This window comes from Microchirus variegatus (assembly GCF_963457635.1).
Source record: "Microchirus variegatus genome assembly, chromosome: 20".
Classification (NCBI taxonomy): Eukaryota; Metazoa; Chordata; class Actinopteri; order Pleuronectiformes; family Soleidae; genus Microchirus; species Microchirus variegatus.
The window spans coordinates 13,987,661-14,008,753 of NC_139821.1; the positions used below are offsets into that span (position 1 = coordinate 13,987,661).

General features: G+C 41.7%; 1 protein-coding gene across 1 annotated transcript; it reads left to right on the forward strand.

Annotated features, from left to right (window-relative positions):
- Positions 1-351: 351 nt before the first annotated feature.
- gpr37b (G protein-coupled receptor 37b) lies at positions 352-15,998 on the forward strand (the record flags this gene model as incomplete). Its single annotated transcript, XM_083906814.1, has 2 exons — positions 352-1,386; positions 15,180-15,998. The coding sequence occupies 2 exons, from the start codon at positions 352-354 to the stop codon at positions 15,996-15,998; spliced, it is 1,854 nt and encodes a 617-aa protein (XP_083762940.1).
- Between the last annotated feature and the right edge of the window lie 5,095 nt (positions 15,999-21,093).

The window sequence follows — 21,093 nt, forward strand, 5'->3', positions numbered from 1 at the left end:
GTGAGAGAGAGCGTGGAGATGCAACAATTTCTCCCTGTTTGCGCTCTATCTCCCTCGGTGCAGCCTGACTCTGCGTCCTGCTCGGTAATGCATACAGATTTCGGGCTGTGCTTGGATATTATCGCAGCTGCAGCGCACACATGAAACTGGGCTGTATCTTTTTTTTTATAACTTACAAGTCTGCAGAGCTCCCTCTCTGAGTGTGGCGCTTCACTCTGTGCTGTTTTTCAACCAACATGGGTGTTGACTGAACGGAAGAGTCTCCCCGCGCTGCCAACAGGAGCAACGAGGATGCACTTGTGAGGATTTAAATCTGCGCTTCTTCTTTTCTTTTTAAATATTTCCAGGACCATGATTCTGCAGCCTGGGACGTTGTTGGTGTTACTTGCGCACGCACATGTCTCATTGTCACTCCGAAGTGATGTTGTTGGAGTGCGAACTAACGAGGAGGGCAACACTGACGCGCACTCCGCCAGGAGTTTCCATGCGTCACTCCGCGAGAGTCACCAAAACAAAGCCAGGGACCGTGCGCTCTCGCCGGGATACGCCACAGGTGCGTCCTCGGCGGGTTCCAGGGGGACTTTAAACTTCACTCACCACTGGAAAAGATTCACTGCAGGTGAAACGAGGCGAGCAGGACGCAACAACTTCAACAGGACCGTGACATCCATGGAGGATCCCAACGCTGTCTCACATTGGGACGCGACGCGCCACCATAATAGGAGGATAAAGTTGAATGGCGGTCTTAGCACTATGAGGACGCCAGCAGGTGGACACTACAATGCGGCTAAGTCCTCATCAATGGGCTGGGGAGACGGAGGAGGGGGCCCCGAAGAGGGTGACAGGCTCAAGAGAGGCACAAAAGACGAGCAGAAGAAAGCCTGGAAGAGGGGGAGAAACCGGCTGAACAAAAGCGCAGCACCTCTAACTCAACCCCATGAGTCGCCGTGGGAACCCATCCCCAAACCGGCGGCTCTCACCTCCACCGACTTGCCCTTTGACCTTTTCACCAGGAGGCCCGAGTTCTTCACTTTCAGGGAGGAGAACCCCTGGGACGCCACGCCGATCACGCCACCCAGCCCGCAGGATTTCGGGAACGAGATCAAGAACCCCTTTTACCCAGTGACGAGCGAGACCTACGGCGCGTATGCGATCACGTGCGTGTCCGGGGTCATTTTCCTCGTGGGCATAGCGGGCAACATTGCCATCCTGTGCATCGTGTGCCAGAACTATTACATGAAGAGCATCTCCAACTCTCTGCTGGCTAATTTGGCTGTGTGGGATTTTGTGCTCATCCTTTTCTGCCTGCCGATGGTGGTTTTCCACGAGCTGACCAAGTCCTGGCTGCTGGGGGAGTTCACCTGCAAAGTGGTGCCCTATGTGGAGGTAATGGTGTGTTTGTGTTGTCACGCTGCTCTGAAGGTCACATTGGCATGTGTCCTTATTCATACTGGGATATTTTTGATGTAGTGATGTCAGGTTTTCTCTGAATGTCATCACCCAGCAGTGACACCAAGCGCCATCTGTTGCACTTAGAAAAATGAGCTTTCGCACTCCTGTGGTGAATAGATGTTAAAATTAATAACTGTCGTTGCGTAATGAATATCAAATAAGTTCACACGAAGCTGAATCAGCCCGTCACCTCCACACGACTCTCACTGTATTTCTCATAAAGCTGTTTTTAGATCGTCTTGTGTTGCATTGCACACAGGAGGAGATTCATTTCATGCCAGGAGCTTTAACTGCATGTAAAAATGGGCGTTCTGGTTTGATAACGGAGCCAAGGACGTAGGATTTGAGTAGGAGTAGAAGGTGACTTCACTGGTTTGTTTCAATGGAAGTCTATGGGAAAATTTGTTTAGTGGCACATAATATTAATTCAGTAAATTATGTTCACATTTAGATGAAGATGCTTAAAAAATCAATAAAGAGTGATTGACAGCTGGCGATCTTTAGGTGCCTCACCATTCGATAACGATTACAATTCAGGGGCCACGACTCGATTATGAAACGATTACCCACCGCTATTTTTAACAACAGAAACAGGAGTTTTGTTCATTTACATTATAATTTATTAAACTAAATGAAATGTGTAACAACTGCAGTTAAAACTGCATCGTGAAGAAGCAACACCTTGAATGATAAAGTGTGCAGTTATAGTGATGTACGATAGCATCACGTAATTTCTATCCCAACTTCTGTTTTGGTTTCGTTGTTGAGTGTCGCGATCGCCGTGTCAGTGAAATAGCGGCGCTGTATCTCGGCTCCATGGTTCTTTGTCGTATGTGCTCCCCATAAAGTGTCCAGGTGATGGTGCGCTGCACTTCGGAGTTCCACCTTTTTGGACCGTTATTTAACATTTAAATAATCAAAATTTGGATATCTGTGAATAGATTCAGAATGGTCCATATCTGAATCGCGATGCATCTAAGAATCAATGTTTTTCCGCCATCCCTAGCTGGTAAATGGTTGCGATGTCTGTAAATTTACTGGAGTAGGACTGAAAAGCAGTGCCCATGAAAAGTTTAAGAATTAAAATTCTACTCCTCAATGATGATGAAGGACGCAGCGTACAAAAACATGCAAGTTCAACAACAACAAAAATCACTAAAAGTTACACACTACAGCTTTAAATTACGAGTTTCAAAGCACTGGTTCATCAGATAGTGTCGCCTCAACCAGTCACAAGTACACTCAGTTTGTAACCTGTACACCTGCTGCTACTGGAGACAGAGAACCTCACCCCACCCTCAAGGCATGTGAACAGGACACACGTTAACACCAGGATGTCACACCATGCTCACCATCTCACTTTCACCCTGACTTACAACAAACAACAGACACACACACCCATCTTTCACATAGCAGTGAAGGGATGCTTGACAAGTTGTTAACACCAGGTTAATACCTTCCCTCTGTGCACTTACTGCAATAACACCAGTGTCACATTCGGCCAAAAAGGGTCTTTTATAGAGAGCATGGATTTCCAGCTCTGGGGTCTTAAGCTTGTACGGAATGGTCTTTGTCAAATCTTTGCACAAAGAAAGAAAACACAAGGAGGGGCCCGATTAATGCATAAATTAGCCTACATCAGTCTAAAGGGAAAGAAATGCTTGGTGTCCGAGGCGCATGAGTGAGCGGTCGATAAGAGAGACTTAGCGTGCGGTTGGGCAAAGAGAGAAAAACAAATGTAACCAAAGCCCAAAAACAGACAAGACATAAATACGAGAGGAGGAGGAGTTTGACTTTCTCCAGCCTCTATAGACGGGCAAGACGCCAGAACAGGTGATTTCAACTTTGATCCCATTTTCCAGAAAAGCCCACAGACAGACATGGAGGGCCATCACATAATGAGGTGGTAATCTGAGCAGGTCGACACCGAGCTATTGTCCTCAAACTGCCTCCGTGATGAGTTTCCATGCTGCGGTTGCTGAGCTTTGTCGAGCGTTTTTTTTTCTTCACAAAACGCACAAATAGGATGAAAAGCTTCAACTGAGAAGAACATGTTCACCTTTGTTTGACAGACTGTGCTAAGCGAAGCATGTACTCTCTGTCCCATTTTATGATTTATATCAGATTTGATATGTTTCTCTTTCATGATATCCAATGCAGTGATTTTGACAAGTTTCAGTATTGTATTAGCTCATGTCAACCTATCAGAGATACTGTTTAAGTGGCCCTTAGGGACAGTAATAATATTAGTCACACTCGTACTGCTAAGTACAAAAATGTTTATAAAAGCAAGCTATAAAAAAATATTATACATTATTTTATTCTATACTAAATACCAGTTTTTGTCATGATGCCAGCACGTTTTTAGTAAAAAAAAAACAGTAAATATTTTAATATACTACATGCAAAGTAGATTTTTCTATTTTGAACATTATTACATTTTTTCACTTACATCTGACATAATTATTGATTTCAAGACCTAGTATTTCAGGATTTTAACCCTTTAAATGCCATATTTTCACTTTTGAAATGAAAAAGAAACATAACATGAATTATTTTTTATATATACTACATGCAAAGTAAACGTTTTTGTCCTGAATTATTTTAGGCTGAACCTGGTATATGTAAATGAGAGGGAGGGGCAATTGTTACTGCGCTATCTAGTTAGCATCTAGCATGATTTTTCTCCATATGCTGAATATGGTCAAAATGACGCCATCTGGTGGAGAGTTCAAAAGCCCAGATTGACACCCAGATATAATCAAATGCGTGTATTATACTTTCATATAAAGGAGATCACTGCAGTTTTAATGGGTTTCAATGGGACATTTTTTGCACTCAATGGTATGAGTGTAACACTTTTCTTCTTTGCACAGCTTATTTGAGCCTCACTGTAGGAGCTGAGCAGGAAATATACAAATACACAATTTTGCCAAAATTCATGACATGCATGAGCACAGCCAACATTATCAAAAAAAAAACAAAGAATTAAAAACCTGCACATCGGTCCCTAGGCACAGGCCTGGCTCATAGGGTTTGGAATCAATAATCAGAAACGACATAGAAAGACAAGTTATCGGACATGGACGTAGACATGGGTGGGCAATACCCCAAGCAAATGCTCAAACTGTGCTATATACAGAAACAAAACAAATTGCTTTAGTTTTAGATACTATATCTCTCAAAGTCAACCAATAACCGTGTTCTACCACCAAGCCTGCCCGTGAAACCGCTGAGTTTCATTTGTTTGACGCTTATCATTTAGATTGATAATTACATAGCTCATGGAGTACATCGTCTCATTGATCACACGCGGGAAACATTGTTCTGCTTTGCCATTTGTCTGTCGCACAGTATGTCACCAACACCTTGTGAGCGCATATGTTTTAATTATCGAGGATTAGAGCGTGAAAAGGACCTCCTTCTTGTGTTGTTGCATATGAACTACTCAACAACCACAGGATGTTATTAAATAAATGTAATAGCAAATCTCTTCTGCAAAGACTGTGTGTATGTATGTGTTAGGGCTGCATAACTATATTTGATTAACCCTTTAACTCCTAAGCCTCAAAATGTCCATCTGGACTTTTTGGATTATTTTAACCATAAATGGGCCAGAAAATGTCCTGTGAGTAAGTGCATTTTGCAGAGTTTTCCTGAATAACTTTCAACATCTGGCAGTTATTTACAATTTAATGTATGTTAAAATAGTGTATTAACAATTTAAAATGACGAAAAAAACAAAGTTGTATTGTATGTGTAAAAGTCGTTTTTCCAACTCTTTCCTCTCTGGTGACAAAGACACTGATTTGCCGGCTTCCTGCAACAGCACGAGTGAAATTACCGCAATAACCACGAGTTGAATTTGACGTGCAACTTCTCAGCTTTCAGAAAACGGTGGAATATTTCCAATAGCACAATCCGCTGCATCACTACGGTAATGCAAACGTGTCGTCTTCGATGCGCTCGGTGTTAATCAAAAATCGCAATACAACCAAGTGCAATATCCCACTCGAAATAGACTGTAGTTATTTGAGGAAAAAGATAAAACATGTGACAAAACAACAGCATCGTGATGACATTATGCAGCGCTCCAGGAATTAAACTCCAAAACAAAACAAAACTCTTGCTCTTCAGTTGACAGTAACACAGTCAACAAACACAACTGCAATTTCTTTCTCTATTTTTTCTCATAACTTTCACAGTTAAGCTGTGAAAAATGATCAGTCACACCGATTATGAATCATATCCTAATTGCAATACGTGATGAAATAATTGCAAAATGATTTATTGAAGAGCTGTTGTGTGTGTGTGTGTGTGTGTGTGTATTTAGGATTTGCACTCGCTTGTCTCAGAGCATTTGTGATAGCTTATGACTATGCATTTTGTGTTTTTTTGGGATATGAGTACTGGGTTCTGTGTGTATGTGTGTGTGTGCATGCGTATGCATGAATCAGGCTGTGAATAGTGCAGCCTGGGGCTCACTTTCCCCCTGTGGAGCATTCAGTGAAACACACACACACAAGTCTGCACAGCCATTCTTCTTAGGACATTGCATTTACGTCCATACATCCGATGAGTGTCGCAAACTTACCTCAAACTGTTTCCGGTACGACTGCAGCTGAGGTGGCGTACATGTATCCCACTCATTACGGTTGATGCATTTCCCACACATGCAGTACAAAAGATCATATTTGGAAGCACGCCATCTCGTGGTTGGAGTGTATTTTCTAAAAAAAAAAAAAGAATACATACAAGTTTATTAGTCGCTTCTACTGCTGATAAACCAGAATAGACTGTATGTGACGAAAATAGTGGAAGATATTGTGGAAGAGGACAGAGCTCCCTAAAGCATGGTGGAGCTCCAGGGAGGGGCCCTCTGCATGGGGCACTTGTGTCCAGCAGAGGAGTGCCTTGCTCGGGCATGGGATAGGACAGTTCTCCCTGGAGCTCCAGGGGAGGGGCTTCCTTAAATGACATCCTTGATGTCTAGAATTTGCATCATACCTACATTTCTATCGATTGTATGTGCTATATTAGCCCTTAGAACACAGCATTTAGGCAGGTTGTTTCCATTACTATGTTAGAACGTACATACAGAGGCTATAAGAATGTAGAGTGTCTAATATCCTTCTTTTTTTTCAGCACAGTCGATAGACAATCAGATAAAAAAGTTTTGATTTTCACCAAATATGTAACACACCTAAACAAAAAGTACTCGAAATATTTTTAAATCAGAATGCTTGGCTAATTTGTTGAACAAAAACTAAATAAAAACGGTCTATTTTGTGACTGCTGCACAATTAACGCTATTTTTTTTTTTTTTAAAGCGATATAAACCAAATGAAAACTTTGGTTCAACTCATCAACACATAAGAAGACGAAAAACACATTTTGTACAGCCTGAACATGCGGCCTATAAACACACTCCCCCAGGACGTCCATATAAGGAGTTGTGTATAATTCCCACAGCAATTTGTCAAGAGTGCGCCTGCGGCACAAATCCATACCGTGTGAGCACTAAGGGTTAAAACAACAACAATTTCCACTTACTTTAGCATCTGCTAGCCAACAAAAACGCACATAATTATTATTTTTTTATATATATATATAATTGGAAATATATTCTTGACAAGGTCAGTGCCAGAAAAGGTCCTAAAGGCAACAGATACAAGTATGTGTTCACCCTATGCAGTGGCTCTTAATCCAAATTCAGTCACAGTGAGGCATCAACATTCAGTCATATATGCAACACACAGTCAGGCAACTATGTGTGTGTGTGTGTGTGTGTGTGTGTGTGTGTGTGTGTGTGTGTGTGTGTGTGTGTGTGTGTGTGTGTGTGTGTGCATACATGATCAAATCCTCAGTGTATGGCTGTCTGCAGAGGGAGAGAAGCAGCCATGGTGCCGTCTTCACTAACTCTTGTATTACTCCGGGTTTAGCAGAGTATAGAATTTTCCTAACCTCCATGAGAAGGCATTTGCAGGTGTGACATGCAAGCTAAAGAGGCAGGGGGGGGAAATTGTAAGGAAAGTGCTGCACAAAAGTATTATTTCAGATATGCTGCCGTTTTCTAGGTCTCTCCAGGCGGTGATGCACAGAGCAGCAAATTCAAGCAAAACTAATGTGCAATAATTGTGTTTTCCGTACCTGGCAGTTGATTGGATGAGGCGGCTGAATTTACAAATAACCAGCGCAGTAAGCATTTTGTATGCTTATTTTGTAATAGGGAAGCGAGTTTACTACTGTAACGCGGCAATTTGAAGAAATTGTCCCATTAAACCCTAAACAAGGATGAAAAAAGAAAGTCCAAGATGAACTCCTAATGTCATAGTCACAATTTACAATACATAAATGCAACTAAATCTGTTCTATGGGCAAAAGAAAACAGACAGAGCAGCAAAAGCCGTGGAACTATTACTGTGACTTAAAATGAAGAATGTTGAATTTGAAATAATAAATCGAGGAATACAGAAATAGTCCCAAGGCTTTTTAATATTTCATATAGTAAAGTCCAGTTCTCATGTACTGTGAAGGATGCTCTGTGAGGACAGCATGGTTAATGTCCTCGGTTATGTCACGTGCTGCACCGAGAACTGTGCCGAACAAATGAGGTTAGGCTCCAGAGAGGCACGCCACGGATTTCAGAAAAGGACAATCGATGATGAGAATAAAATCCAAGGAAAACGATATATTCTTCCAGTTCAGTTCGCTGTGCTTTCTTGATTACGGCTTCTGTGCTTTGTGGTGGACCTGTGCCGGTGTTTAATCTAAAAAATTAGGCCTTGCAGGATTACAGTGAATCCACAGGTTATGACGAGGATAACATATAACTGGGAACAGTTTGGAGCATTTTGCCTTTGACTAAATGACATTTTTGCAGTGAGTTTGAGCTTTGCTGTGGATCTGTTTTTTTTTTTGCCTCAACAGATCCTCGAAAAAACTTGGTTTTCTCTCATTAAGGATGCCTAATGACCACTCCCATCAGTGAGCACACATGGCATGTGTGCACACTGATTCACAGCTTACTGCCAATTATCATCTTGGGACATTAGCGACTCCCTACTTATTCAGTTTAATATGTACAGTTCCACAAACAGAAGCTGCTGCATTCAACTTAATATGCATATATGTGACTGACACACCTTTGCATTATTTTACAACTGTCACTCAACTCGACACTGAACTATTTCGGTGCATGAATCTCTTTCATTTGTGTGTCTCTACTGTGCTACACAATCCCCTGAAGGCAAAAAGCTGTGCTGTCTCTGCTGTGGTACAGTGGGCTCCAGCAGGCAGAAAGAGAGAGAGAGAGAGAGAGAGAGCGAGAAAGAAGCTCAGGGAGGAGACAAAAATGACAGGAAGATAGGAAGAAACGGAGAAAGAGGAGGAAGAGGGGAGTGCAGGGCTGCATGGAGCCACAGCGGGCCGGTGGAAGACTCATCTATTGTGTTGAAATCGGCGGTAATGGCAGCACATACATCACCCCGACACGTTCACATTCAGCGATTCAACACGCGCGCATGCGCCAAAACACTTTCAAGGAACAATCAGGGTTATAAAATGTAGCTGAGAGACAAAGTGCCCAGTCCACACTTTTATTTATAGGATTCCACACTGCAAACGATCAGTGAAAATGAGAAAAAAAAAATCATGTTTCTCACAGTCACCCCTGCATTAATGAGTTTGAAACCTTATTTTATTTGAACAAGGAATCGTAAAACTGTACAAATGTCCCAATGTGCAACACTCGTTGTTAGATGTGTGTTATACTTTTCAGGAGACCAACAGGTTATATGTTAGTTATGGGCACATTAACGGCGTCAACATTAGCACATGGCGCGTTTCCATGACGACTGACCAGAAAAAGAGGCGGGTGACATGTTTACGCGACTCCCAATTGTTAAAATCTCTAAAGTAATGCCGTTTTCCAGTCCAAGCACCGTTTACCAGTTAGCTGTGTTAGCTCCTTTAGCGCCATTAGCACGCCTACTGACGAACTGGATCGGTCTGTTTATTAAACGAAAAGAGCAACGCTACAAATAACCAGTGTACCTGTGTGCTGCGTATGTGTGCCTCCATTTTTTAAGTTTAGCGTTACTTTAGAGACTAATTTTAAAAATCGGGACGCCATGACGTCACAAGCGTCTTTTCCCGGTCAGTCTATATGGAAACGCGTCATGTGTTTACGTTGACATGCCCTTCACTAATTTTACAATATCGCGATATACATCTCAAAAAAAGAGATTGCATCGCAATGTCAGTTTTTTTCCAATATCTTACGGCCCTACTACATACTGTAGGTACATACGCCCACAGACTGTGTCCCTGGCTATAAATTTGGTCAACTTGCTACACAGCACGAAGGCAGTAGGTTGTGCTGATCTTCCAGATGGGTGGGATGGCCTTCTCTCCACTGATCACTGCCCACGGCTCACTCTCTCCCTCTCCCTCTCTGCATCAGCTATCAGTGATTAGAAGTGAGCCTTAAGGGGCGACACACACACACACACACACACACACACACTCACACTTTCAATATGAATTCTTTGGCATATGCACTTACCCACATTCACAGTGCAGACACTGCGGCAGCACAAACTCACACCCCAGACCTCGTGCCCTCTGCGTTGTCTACCAGGCATGCGAATGATAATTGGTAGATATGTAAATGTTTTAAAAGGCATATAATTATCGGTTCTACGTAATAATGCATAACCGCGTGTCAACGCTTTGTCCGTGCATGAGTAGATACTGTTTTAGTATGATGAGACGGAGATGAGGAGCTGCTGTTGTTGGCTGCAATTAAGCAAATTGACGATCATCCACGGAAATATGAAATATTCATAGATTGACAGTATGAATTAGACGTGTTGGTGAAATAAAGAACAATGTGTGTCACTTTTCGATCCGCCCTTCATAGATTGAAAAACAAAAGGATGTATAAAAAGATATTGCATTGTGTGTTGCCGCCAACTTAACACTTCCATAGGCAGGAAGCAACGACCCCGGAATAAGATTTCCCAGCGGCCACTGTACACTGGGAGCAGAATACATCTACAGGTCAGGATATAATTTAATGGAAGAGAGGAATTTATTGTCCGGAATTAACTGCCTTAGACACACCGTTAAAGGACCGAGACAGAAAGCAACAGAATAGAGGAAAGAATTGCGTGATTGATTTGTGTTGTTTAATTTAATTAAAAGAGCAAGACAGAAAGAAATTACGAGCGCTCGTCCCAACTTTGGGATTTCTGTAGCTCTTTTTTTCCTCTTTTTTGGTCATAAAATGGAAGACTGTATTCTTGTCTCCTTGGAAACAGTCGATATTCCTTTTTTACAAAGCACAATAAAGATATAATATGATAATTATTGATTTTAGAGGTTCTGTTTTCTGGTCTGTGTGCTCATAGGAGTTGGTGTTGGCTCCAGGGATATATTTACCATGATTTTAAGTGGAACTATCCACACAAACAGCTGTTGCCTAGAATAGAATAGCGCAAGTCCATTCGTTAAATGCGTTATTTTAAACCACACAAAGCACGAGATGCTGCCACACAGAGATGTTGGCTGTGGCCTTTTCTGTGCTCTTCTCATCAGTCGAGAAGAATCGTCCTCCACCCACATGGAGCTGCAGATAGATGAAAGATTCTATGCGCCATAACCCCACGCAGAGACACACACATACGCACACGCCAGCTACAAGCAGCATCCACACGTGTTTTGTATAACGCTGCAAAAATGTGGACATGCACTGGCATAAATGTACATGCTCGCATATGGGTGTGCACGGCGACTCTCAGCTTAGCTGTGAGACGGATGGCGGCTGTCACCAGCACAGTCTCTTTGCCTAGAATTATGGTCTGCAGGAGCCTGCACTGGGGCGCACACTCAACCCAGAAAAGGTTACTACAGCAGCAGGAATAACCCTTTGTCTCCCTGGCTCATTACGACAAAGACTATATGTGTGGGTTTGTGTTGTTGTGTCTCCACTTTAGCCCATTCATCACCAGATAACAGCCATTATCCCTGACAGTGGCTGTCGTCACAGTTACATCTGCACAGGCTCCACTAGAACCTGTTAAAACCCAATTAATAAATGGAGGTCTGTGTGCTAGCAGCTCACAGGACCTTTAATCAGGAAGTTAATGGGCCGTTATTACAAAAAACAGCACCGGGGGAAAATGTCTTTCTCACCTGCTGCTGTGGATCGGCCAAGACCCTGAAAAACACGTGTTATGGATAAAAGGGCGATTTCATCGCTCTTGAGACCTTGAAGTCCAAGGTTGGGAAAAAATTGGTATAATGAGGCGGAATACATTCATATATGCAATTCTAATTGTCTAATTTTACTGGAATAACTTATGAAGGTCAGAGGGAATAATTCAGATATTAGTATTCACAATTAACAGATAATACACAACAGCAAGACTATATAAGGACTGTTGATTCTCTCTTATTTATATCAGGGACTATTCTATAGATGGCGACCTCTATTGATGAGGTAACAAAAACCAAACAATTCCACTTTTACAAACATATTATTTCTGCCAGCAAAACTTCCTAAATGTGACACTAGACTTATACCTATATGTTTATTACAGACTTAAACATGGAAGTGCTATTTGAGTAATGTCACAACAAGGAGAATTTTTTCATTTTTTCTAACCCTAACCCTTTTTCAAAGAGGAGTGAGTTCTAGGTGTTAAGACTAGCAGGACTGCTGTTTCCAGCTTTTTAAAATGAACATGACAGGGTCATTCATGGCTGCTATTTAAGACTTTCAGTCTTAATAATTCTTAACTAGTCAAGTCTCAGTTGGTTCTTTCTCCAGCTCACTTTCTCTTCACCTTCACCAGTTCAGGCCTTGATTGTCAATCTCAACAGGTAAGTATGGTTTGCAGCAGTGGTTTAAAAAGACACAAGACAGGATGCGAGACATTAAGGACACAAATCAGACCACAAAATATCGCAAGCAACGTGACAAAATCCAGCAACAAGCCTCATTCTTTGTTTCTCCCACTTACTCATTACCTATTATTTTTTCCTTTTCCATTCTGTCCCTGATTCTCATACTGTACGTCATATTCATAACCACCTTCCTCAAACACACACACACACACACTAGAATCCTCATCACCCCACCCTGCCTGACTGCTGCACTCTCTCTCTCTCATCTCCCCTCTAGTACAAAGCTATGCTTGTTCGCCCTGCCCCTGCTCTCCGCCCCAGCATGCTGATCAAAGCTGCTGGGTATTCCTCGTCCTCCATGACAGCCTTTAAAGCCATTCCAGGCGCGTGTTGTTCGAGCCATGAAATATTCACCGCGTTCAAGCATCCATGTGCACTGACAGTTTCTGTGTGTTGTTTGCTGTACGTGTACTGTCAGTCACCACGTATGTGAGCACAGGTGTGCTCGGTGTGCATGTTCATGGAGAAAGTGGGTCACACATAGAGTCTGGTATGAGGCTTTAAACCATAAAATATAAGAGATTGAAAGTTAATACAAATGGAAATGGAGACCCTTATTCTCAATATTGATCAAATTTGTCAGCAACTCTGAAAACACTGCATTAAAATAAAATATGCTGCATTTTAGTGCACAAATTGTGCTATATGTAGGCTGGATAAATAAATGGTATTCATGCTGACACATGAGTCAGAGACTGAAGTGAACAGAGTTGCTCTTAAATGTGTTACTTTAAAAAAAGAAAAGGCTGTCAAAATCCTGTTTATACTTTAGTGCCAGAACAGCGGGAGACCGACACCCATTACACTAAATATTGCACACAACAGCAAATTTAAACAAATTGCTTTCCACTGCTGCTTCATTGTTAGTATAGCAACATTATACTTATTGCCACACTAACAGAGTTGCTTAGTTATTATGGGTGTGTCACCAGTCGTAATGAGTGGGGTTTTTTTTGCTGGTCCCTGCTATGTTGTTAAGCTGTGTGCACACAGGACGCAATGCAAATTTTCGTGCTGATGCGATGGCTAATAAACTTATATTTTTTGTGTGTTCACACTCAGAGCTCCATGACACATGTTATGCTATATGCACTGTTATAAACATCTCTGGAGGAGAATTTACCCGTTACACGATAGACATGATTGGTGCAGCATTAGAACCAAAAAATTAAAGTGAAAAACTGAAAACAGTAATGAACATTTAAATAATAAACTTGTTTTCTACAAAGACTATGAAATTAGGGTATATCACCAACAAGATCCAAGATGGAAGTAACTATTTAAAGCCATCCAAATTCATGAAGAACAGATCAATATAATAGTTATTTGTGGTAAAATTAATGTAAAGCCTCCATGCATTAATACATGTGTGTTGTCCCATTGTTAGTGTATGGATTTCTGCTGTGTGCATCACATGTAATCCAGTACATACACCTGTATTTCAGTCATAACATGTCTTCCCGTGCAATCAACACAAATGCAAATGTTTCATTCGAGAAACAGCACCTGTATATTGATGAAAATAAGCTCAGCTCAATTGGTGCTTGGCAATTGCTATGCTGTGATAACACACACTGATATCACTGAAGGAGCAATTTCGTCTGAAGGGTATGAAAAAACGTGATTAGCGTAAATCAATTCCACATCACACTGGGGAAAAAAAAAGAAGATACATCACTTAAATAATTGATGACAAATGATTTCAGATTTCAAACCATACAAAATCAATTAAATCACACATTTGTGTCATGATAGCACCTACTGGTTTGAGATGCATTCAAGGTTGATCACAATTACTATTGAGCAATGGAGTCTGTGGGTGGTTTATCTGCTCCACTTACACCCTCACTGTTCTGTTTGGTCACCCTTCATTAATGTTGGAGTGCGTGTGTGTGTGCATCTATATCTGTCCAGGAAGTATGTGTTTAGAGCATCTGAAGCCCCAGCTCACTGTGGCCATCTGGAAAGCCGGCTTTAATTAAATTTAAACTAAAGGGAGGGAGAGGATGGAAGGAGGGGGTGGTGTACAAAGGGGAAATAGAAGGATAAGTATAGAAGGAAAAATAAGAGGAGGAGGAGGAGATGACAAGTGACAGAGGGAGGGATGGTGCACAAGATTTGATGATGGAGAATGAGGATGGATGAGTGGCAGATTGAGATTTTGGTGCTGGAGGCAAAATCAGCAAAGAATCTGGATCATGTAAGAACTCGCACCGTCTGGCACTCACACTCAAGCTGCCTGGCACTTTTTCATTAAAAAAATATATACCAGATGCTGAAGAAGAGTTTGATGAGTTTAGACACATGAGAACATAAAGGTAGTGCAGATAGTGAGCCGTTGCATGTGTGAGACATGAACAAGAAGTGCAGAATGTTTAGGAAAGGTATTTTAGCCACGGAATAGACCTTTCATATGTACTTTAGTCAAGGGGATGCTTTCAGGAAGCTGTCTCATTGTGGAGCCGTGTCTCTACAGCAGCCCTAATGGACAAGACACACAGCTTGCATTTTGCAAACTTGAATGAATGGAGAAGGTCGTGGAGGAGTGTTTATATCCTGTCTGGAAGGCATAGGCCACAGCAGTTTACCTGATGCGAGCAATAAAGGGAACGATAACCAGAGGAGTGCTCCATTTGTTGCACTTGCCAGTTTTCCCTTCTGTGTGCATCTTTAAAGAGTCTTTGCCTGTGTACTCGTTGGATTCACTGATTAAAGCGACACCAGTCCTAATGAATGATTTTTGTTTGTCTCCTCAGGTGGCGTCTTTGGGTGTGACCACCTTTACCCTTTGTGCTCTGTGCATTGATCGCTTCCGGGCTGCCACTAATGTCCAGATGTACTACGAGATGATCGAGAACTGCACATCTACCACTGCCAAGTTAGCCGTCATATGGATCGGTGCCCTTCTCTTGGCCCTGCCGGAGCTCCTCATTCGTCAGCTGGTGGCAGAGGACACAGGGATTCCAGACGAGCCCCCTGAGGAACGCTGTATCATCAGGATATCCACCTCACTTCCTGACATGCTCTACGTGCTGGGCCTGACTTACGAAGGCGCTCGACTGTGGTGGTGCTTCGGCTGCTACTTTTGCTTGCCCACCCTCTTCACCATTGGGTGCTCACTGGTAACGGCGCGCAAGATCCGGCGTGCGGAGCAGGCGAGTGTGCGCAGCAACAAGAAGCAGATCCGGCTGGAGAGCCAGATGAACTGCACCGTTGTGGCACTGGCAATCGTCTACGGCGCTTGTGTCGTGCCTGAAAATATCTGCAACATAGTTTCTGCTTACATGGCAGCCGGCGTTCCTGAGCAAACCATGTCTATACTCCATCTTCTCTCCCAGCTGCTGCTCTTCTGCCGGGCCGCCGTGACGCCGGCGCTATTGCTTCTCCTCTGTCGCCCACTGGGCAGGGCATTTCTAGACTGCTGCTGTTGCTGCTGCTGTTGTAACTATGCGCCATCCTCAGCCACAGGCAGTGACGATAACGAACATGAGTGCACCACCGAGCTGGAGCTGTCGCCGTTCAGCACCATCCGCAGGGAGCTGAGCAACTACACACCTGCTGGCTCCAACTGCTAAAGTGACATTCCACATTAGGGCTGGGGATTTCACTACCGTGCTATTAGCCTGTGGATAGTGGTTCTCACACCAGGCTACGAGACATTTGCCTTACCTGGTCTGGTCACAGAAGGGAGTTAGACACTGAATAATCATGTTCAGCCAGTGTCCTACGTCCCCGGCTTTTACTAAGACTGGATATTTACAGTGTAACCCTTATTTCCCAGGAAAGCTAACAAAAAGATAAACCTTTGTTACATTCATGACCTGTGGTGCTCTGAAAAACAGGGTCATATTTTAAGCAAACCTGCCTGAAACCTTACAAACCTCCCTTCTGTTGACCTCGTTTGCCTAAATATCTCTGGACACCTCTTAATCCGTCTCAACAAGAGGCTTGAATCAAGTGAATTTCTTTTAATTATCCTAATACTGAGGCAGAAAAAAAACTGCAGGCCTCATGGTATTGGTGACAAAATTAATAATATTTATGCTGTACAATGTACAAATTGTTGCACAGAATCTGTCACAGCATTTCGGTGATAAATGTGTTTGGCCACCATAAATATTATTTATGTACAGGAAAAGTGGACTGCAAATCTTCAATCACCTTCTAAACGTGTCACAGATGAAATGAGGGTGACTAAGCTAATTAATCAGAGAAACCCTCAGACGATAATTCACGAACTCAGCATACGGTGGGCAGAAGCTGGCTATAAATGAAAAGATGTGGATTTATACACTACATCAGCTTCAAATGTCGATGAAATGGCGCTCACACGGGAACAAGGCTTCTGAAAATTAAACCAAGAGAGCGTCTCAGCAGCAGTGACAGTTTGTAAGAGGAAAACACAAAGACGACGACGGAGAATCCAAAATCACAACTTTCACAAGTGTATATTGAAAAATATCCAGCTGACTCAAACATAACTGGGCTGGTCTCAGAGAACAACAACAATAGACTCGGACTTGAGTGGAATTAAACACTTTGGGGAGGACTAATTCAAATCACTAGAGTTGAATTGAATCAGATGAAACACGAGTGATTAAATTGGACGAAGTGACGGTGAAAAGGGCGAAAGGTAATGAAAGAAAACACAGTAGATCATTATTGAAGAGGATTGACTCAATGTAAAGTGGACTGAAAATGGATATCTGCACTACAACTGTTGTATCATGTTATGCCTTACACTTTGGGCTGTATATATATACTGTACACTTTTTTGGTGCTCTTATGATGAATGCGCTGTAAACAACAAATCCATTGGTTTGACTTAGAGGCACAAGTAATTGAGCTGTGTACTCTGTTTCTGGACAAGAAGACAGATTACCTGTATCTGCCACTTCGGAAAATTTAAACGACAGAGTAGAAAAAGACAAGAAGAAAAAAATCAATGTTGAATTTCACCGATCCACAGACAGTTTAAAGAGATCACCTCACTGACAGTTGTTTGACAGCGACACTACAGGTATGGTAGCACTTTATTTTACAGAACATTTATATGTAGTACATGACTAATTCATGAAAAAAAATGTAATTATTTATCACTGATCATTTTAACTTTCAGTAGATGCAGGTTTTTTTTTTTCATTATCGCCATATTTTTATTTTGTTGGAACAAAACCTGATTAGTGCCAGTTACTCACATACAGAGTAAACCATTTACTAAAAACTACGGTGAAATTATTATTTTTAAAAGAAAGTGCCAATGTAGCATGATAAAAAATGTACATACTTTTTTACAACTGGCCTGTATATATAAGTGGAATTATAGATTTGTACCAGTTATCACAGTAGCGTTTAAATTTGTGGTATTTATTTGATTTCTGAACTGTAAAACAAAGTGATACCACGACATAATACCACGACATAAACAAAATGAATGGCAAGAAACTATTTACAATATCAGTGTGTACTGAATTGTGGTTATCCAATCTAATAGTTTACAACAATAATAAACGCAGCCAAGCTGTTCTGGATGTCTCTGTGTTAAAAATTAACATGATGACACAGGCTCTAACTGCAATTTTAAGCAACTTTTATACATTTTCAAACCAAAAACTTAATTTCATATGCGCGTAGGATTAATCAGTGCGCTAATCTGTTCCAAAGTCGAGCACATAAACTGTCATCGTTAGCATGTGTAGCTAACGACTTAGTATCTACCAAACAAACCAGACTAGGCCTCTAGTCCACATTTAAAACCCCTTTGAAAAGAAATAGCTTTCAATGAGTCAGGGGTAAAGATTAAAGCATCTCTCTCTGAGACTGCTAATATTAGCGTCATTAGCCGACTGGCTACTAGCTATAGCTAGTTTAATTACCTGCGTTTTTAAGGAGAACCAATGAAATGTTTTTCACAGTGTATAAATTTACAAGTGTATTGTACTGTAAATCTGTTTTCTTAATCCTACTAATCAGACCTGGGTCAAAACAAGATTAAAACCACAGTATCACTTCAAAAAGACCACACATTTGATATCAACAGGTGTACTACAGGAAAAAAAAAAGTGATTTGTTGAAATGTTTATACATAGCGGTGAACCCTGTGATGACCCAGGTGTGATGTTCATTGGTATACTGTATATTGGGATCTTAACGTATGATTCTACACTGCCAAACACCTTCTCTGTGTCTGTCTCTGGTGCTCTTGTGGTAGGAGTGCACTATCTCTGGGTGTCTCTCAGCATGAAGGTCTGTTTGCCCTCAGCTCTATCCATTGGAATAGTGTGGTCTACTGTAGTGAGTGTGTTGTCACCCCCACTGGATGTGCTGCTCTTCAGTACAAAAGAGCAAAAAAATAAAAAATAAATAAAAAAAGAAGATTAATTACACAACTTCTGCTGACTTGTCTGAAACTTTCAGTGACCGGTAATGTTAGAATCCAGCTAACATCTTGTTTTTTTTATTATTTTCTGCTGACTCATTGTCCTCTAAAGTGGCTGCAGATTCCGATCCAGGCTGTTGAACAAAAGAGTTGCTCGCTTCTGTTTTCATTTCACCTTGGTTCTGCATGTCAAGTCCAACAGCTACACACACTCTCAAAGTGGCATGAATGCACATTATTTCATTCATTGTCTAACCCTTTATCCTCCACATGAGGGTCGCAGGTTGCGCACACACAGACAAACGCCTATGGCCAATTTAGACAAACGGGGGGGGGGGGGGGGGGGGTGCAAACTCCATAGAGAAAGGACCTTGTTCAGAAGAGGTCGTGAAGCCGGGTCTTTTTGCTGCAAGGCAACAACAATAACCACTATTCCTATTCCACCCAATGAGCGCACATGATGAATTGTATTGTATTTAACTAGTTTGAAAATGACCAATGTCCCCACCTTTATTTAATAGTTTCAGTGCAACTTCTGTCAAAGTATGGTGTTGATAAGGGGTTATAAAGAAATCCTGGCCCTTTTGTTGATTACGTATCATGTAGACTACACCACTGGCTCAATCAGTCCAGGGAAAATACAACATCACCACATCAAAGCTTTGACTCCACAAAGGGCCAGTCAAAAAAAAAAAGTGTATACATGCAATTTAGAGAGAAACCTTGTCCTAGCTTGGAGCAGCAGCAGCCACCTCTAATAAACTCCTGTTTATGAGCTTCAAGAGACTTGGTTGGAAATGCTGCCACTGCCTGCAGCTCTTCGGAGGAAATGAGCAAGAAACAACCGATGCAACACTATGCCCTTCAGCCTGTTTGACAACTCTTTCTATTTGTATCACTGTCAGGGGCCCGTGTGTAAACCTGTCCACAAATATTACTTTATGTTCCTGTACAAAAAGCGTTTTTCTTCCCGTTTTTTTTATCGGACTCATGTAAACTGACCTTTGACCTTTTCATCTTTTTTTTCCACATACTTCGGGGAGTGTAGATCATTCTAAATGGCTCAGTGTGTCGTAACGTGGTTCAAACTATTGATGAAGTGATTCTTGTAAATCAGTCAGTGAGACATTTATTCAGAACCTTGTGAGTATCCTTCCTCTTCACTCTGAGCAAAAATGTGTCTGTACCGGAAAAACTTGCTGAAAATGTAAGCACACGGCCACTGTTGTGTCTCGTCACTGGTTTCTAAATAGCTTTTTATAATAGCCAAAACTGTCCCTTTGTTTATCAAAGAACTTTATCTTGAAAACTGTATATTAAAATCTTAAATGTACAATGAGTGTAGTGTGGATTTTTGTGTGAATTAGGGTCATTTATAGAATTTGCGTGCGGGTGTGTCGAGCGTAAGCTAAAGGAAAATCGAGGGTTTTAGTGGCACCATATTTATCTTTCATTGTTTGGCACGACTGAAAGAAACTCTCCATAATTCCAATAACTCCCCCATTCTTTCCAAGGCAAAAAGATAGTCTATTGTCACCATGCCAAAGGGTTGTTGCTATGGATACAATTAGTCAATGTTTATTGGGAAGATTTAGGTTTAAAAAAAACAATGCAGTAGAGTTGAAAAGGTCCTTATAAATCTCTCAACTCTAATAATTGCCTCATATTTTAAGAAGATTGACTTTTCAAAACGAAGGTTAGCATTTTTTGTGGTTGTGGAGAGACATGGCGTGAACAAAAACAACCAAATAAAGGAAGATTTTAAGTCAAAATGACCCCCAGGATACAACAAGCTCAACTTGCATTGTACTCCATCTAATCTCCACATTGGCTTTACTACAGTTCTGTAATAAAAGGTTGTTTTTGTCTTCCTTTGAAATACGTTCCATCTTTGCAAAAAAAGTCTCAAAGAATGTCCTTGTGATCTGATTTCCGTAAGATCCTCCTACTACCGCTGTAATTTCTCTTCCTCTTCACAAAACGGGAATTCTGTAAAATATTCATCCGCAATGTATCACTCTGTGCCGTTCTTCCAAACACATCCTACACATCCGTCTCTCTCGCTCTCTTTCACTTCTTTGTCTGTCACATCCAAAGTGTTGTACAGCATTGACGACAGTGGCCGATGTGTGTGCATTGAGGCCGCAGAACAGAACTGTTTATACCTCCCAGTGACAGAATTAACGTCGTTCTGGAACACTGAGCAGACGCCTACATGTTTCCACAATGGCAGGCAAAAGGAAGCATACATCCGCCAAGGCCCAACAGCTCCCTTAAATGATGCCTCATAG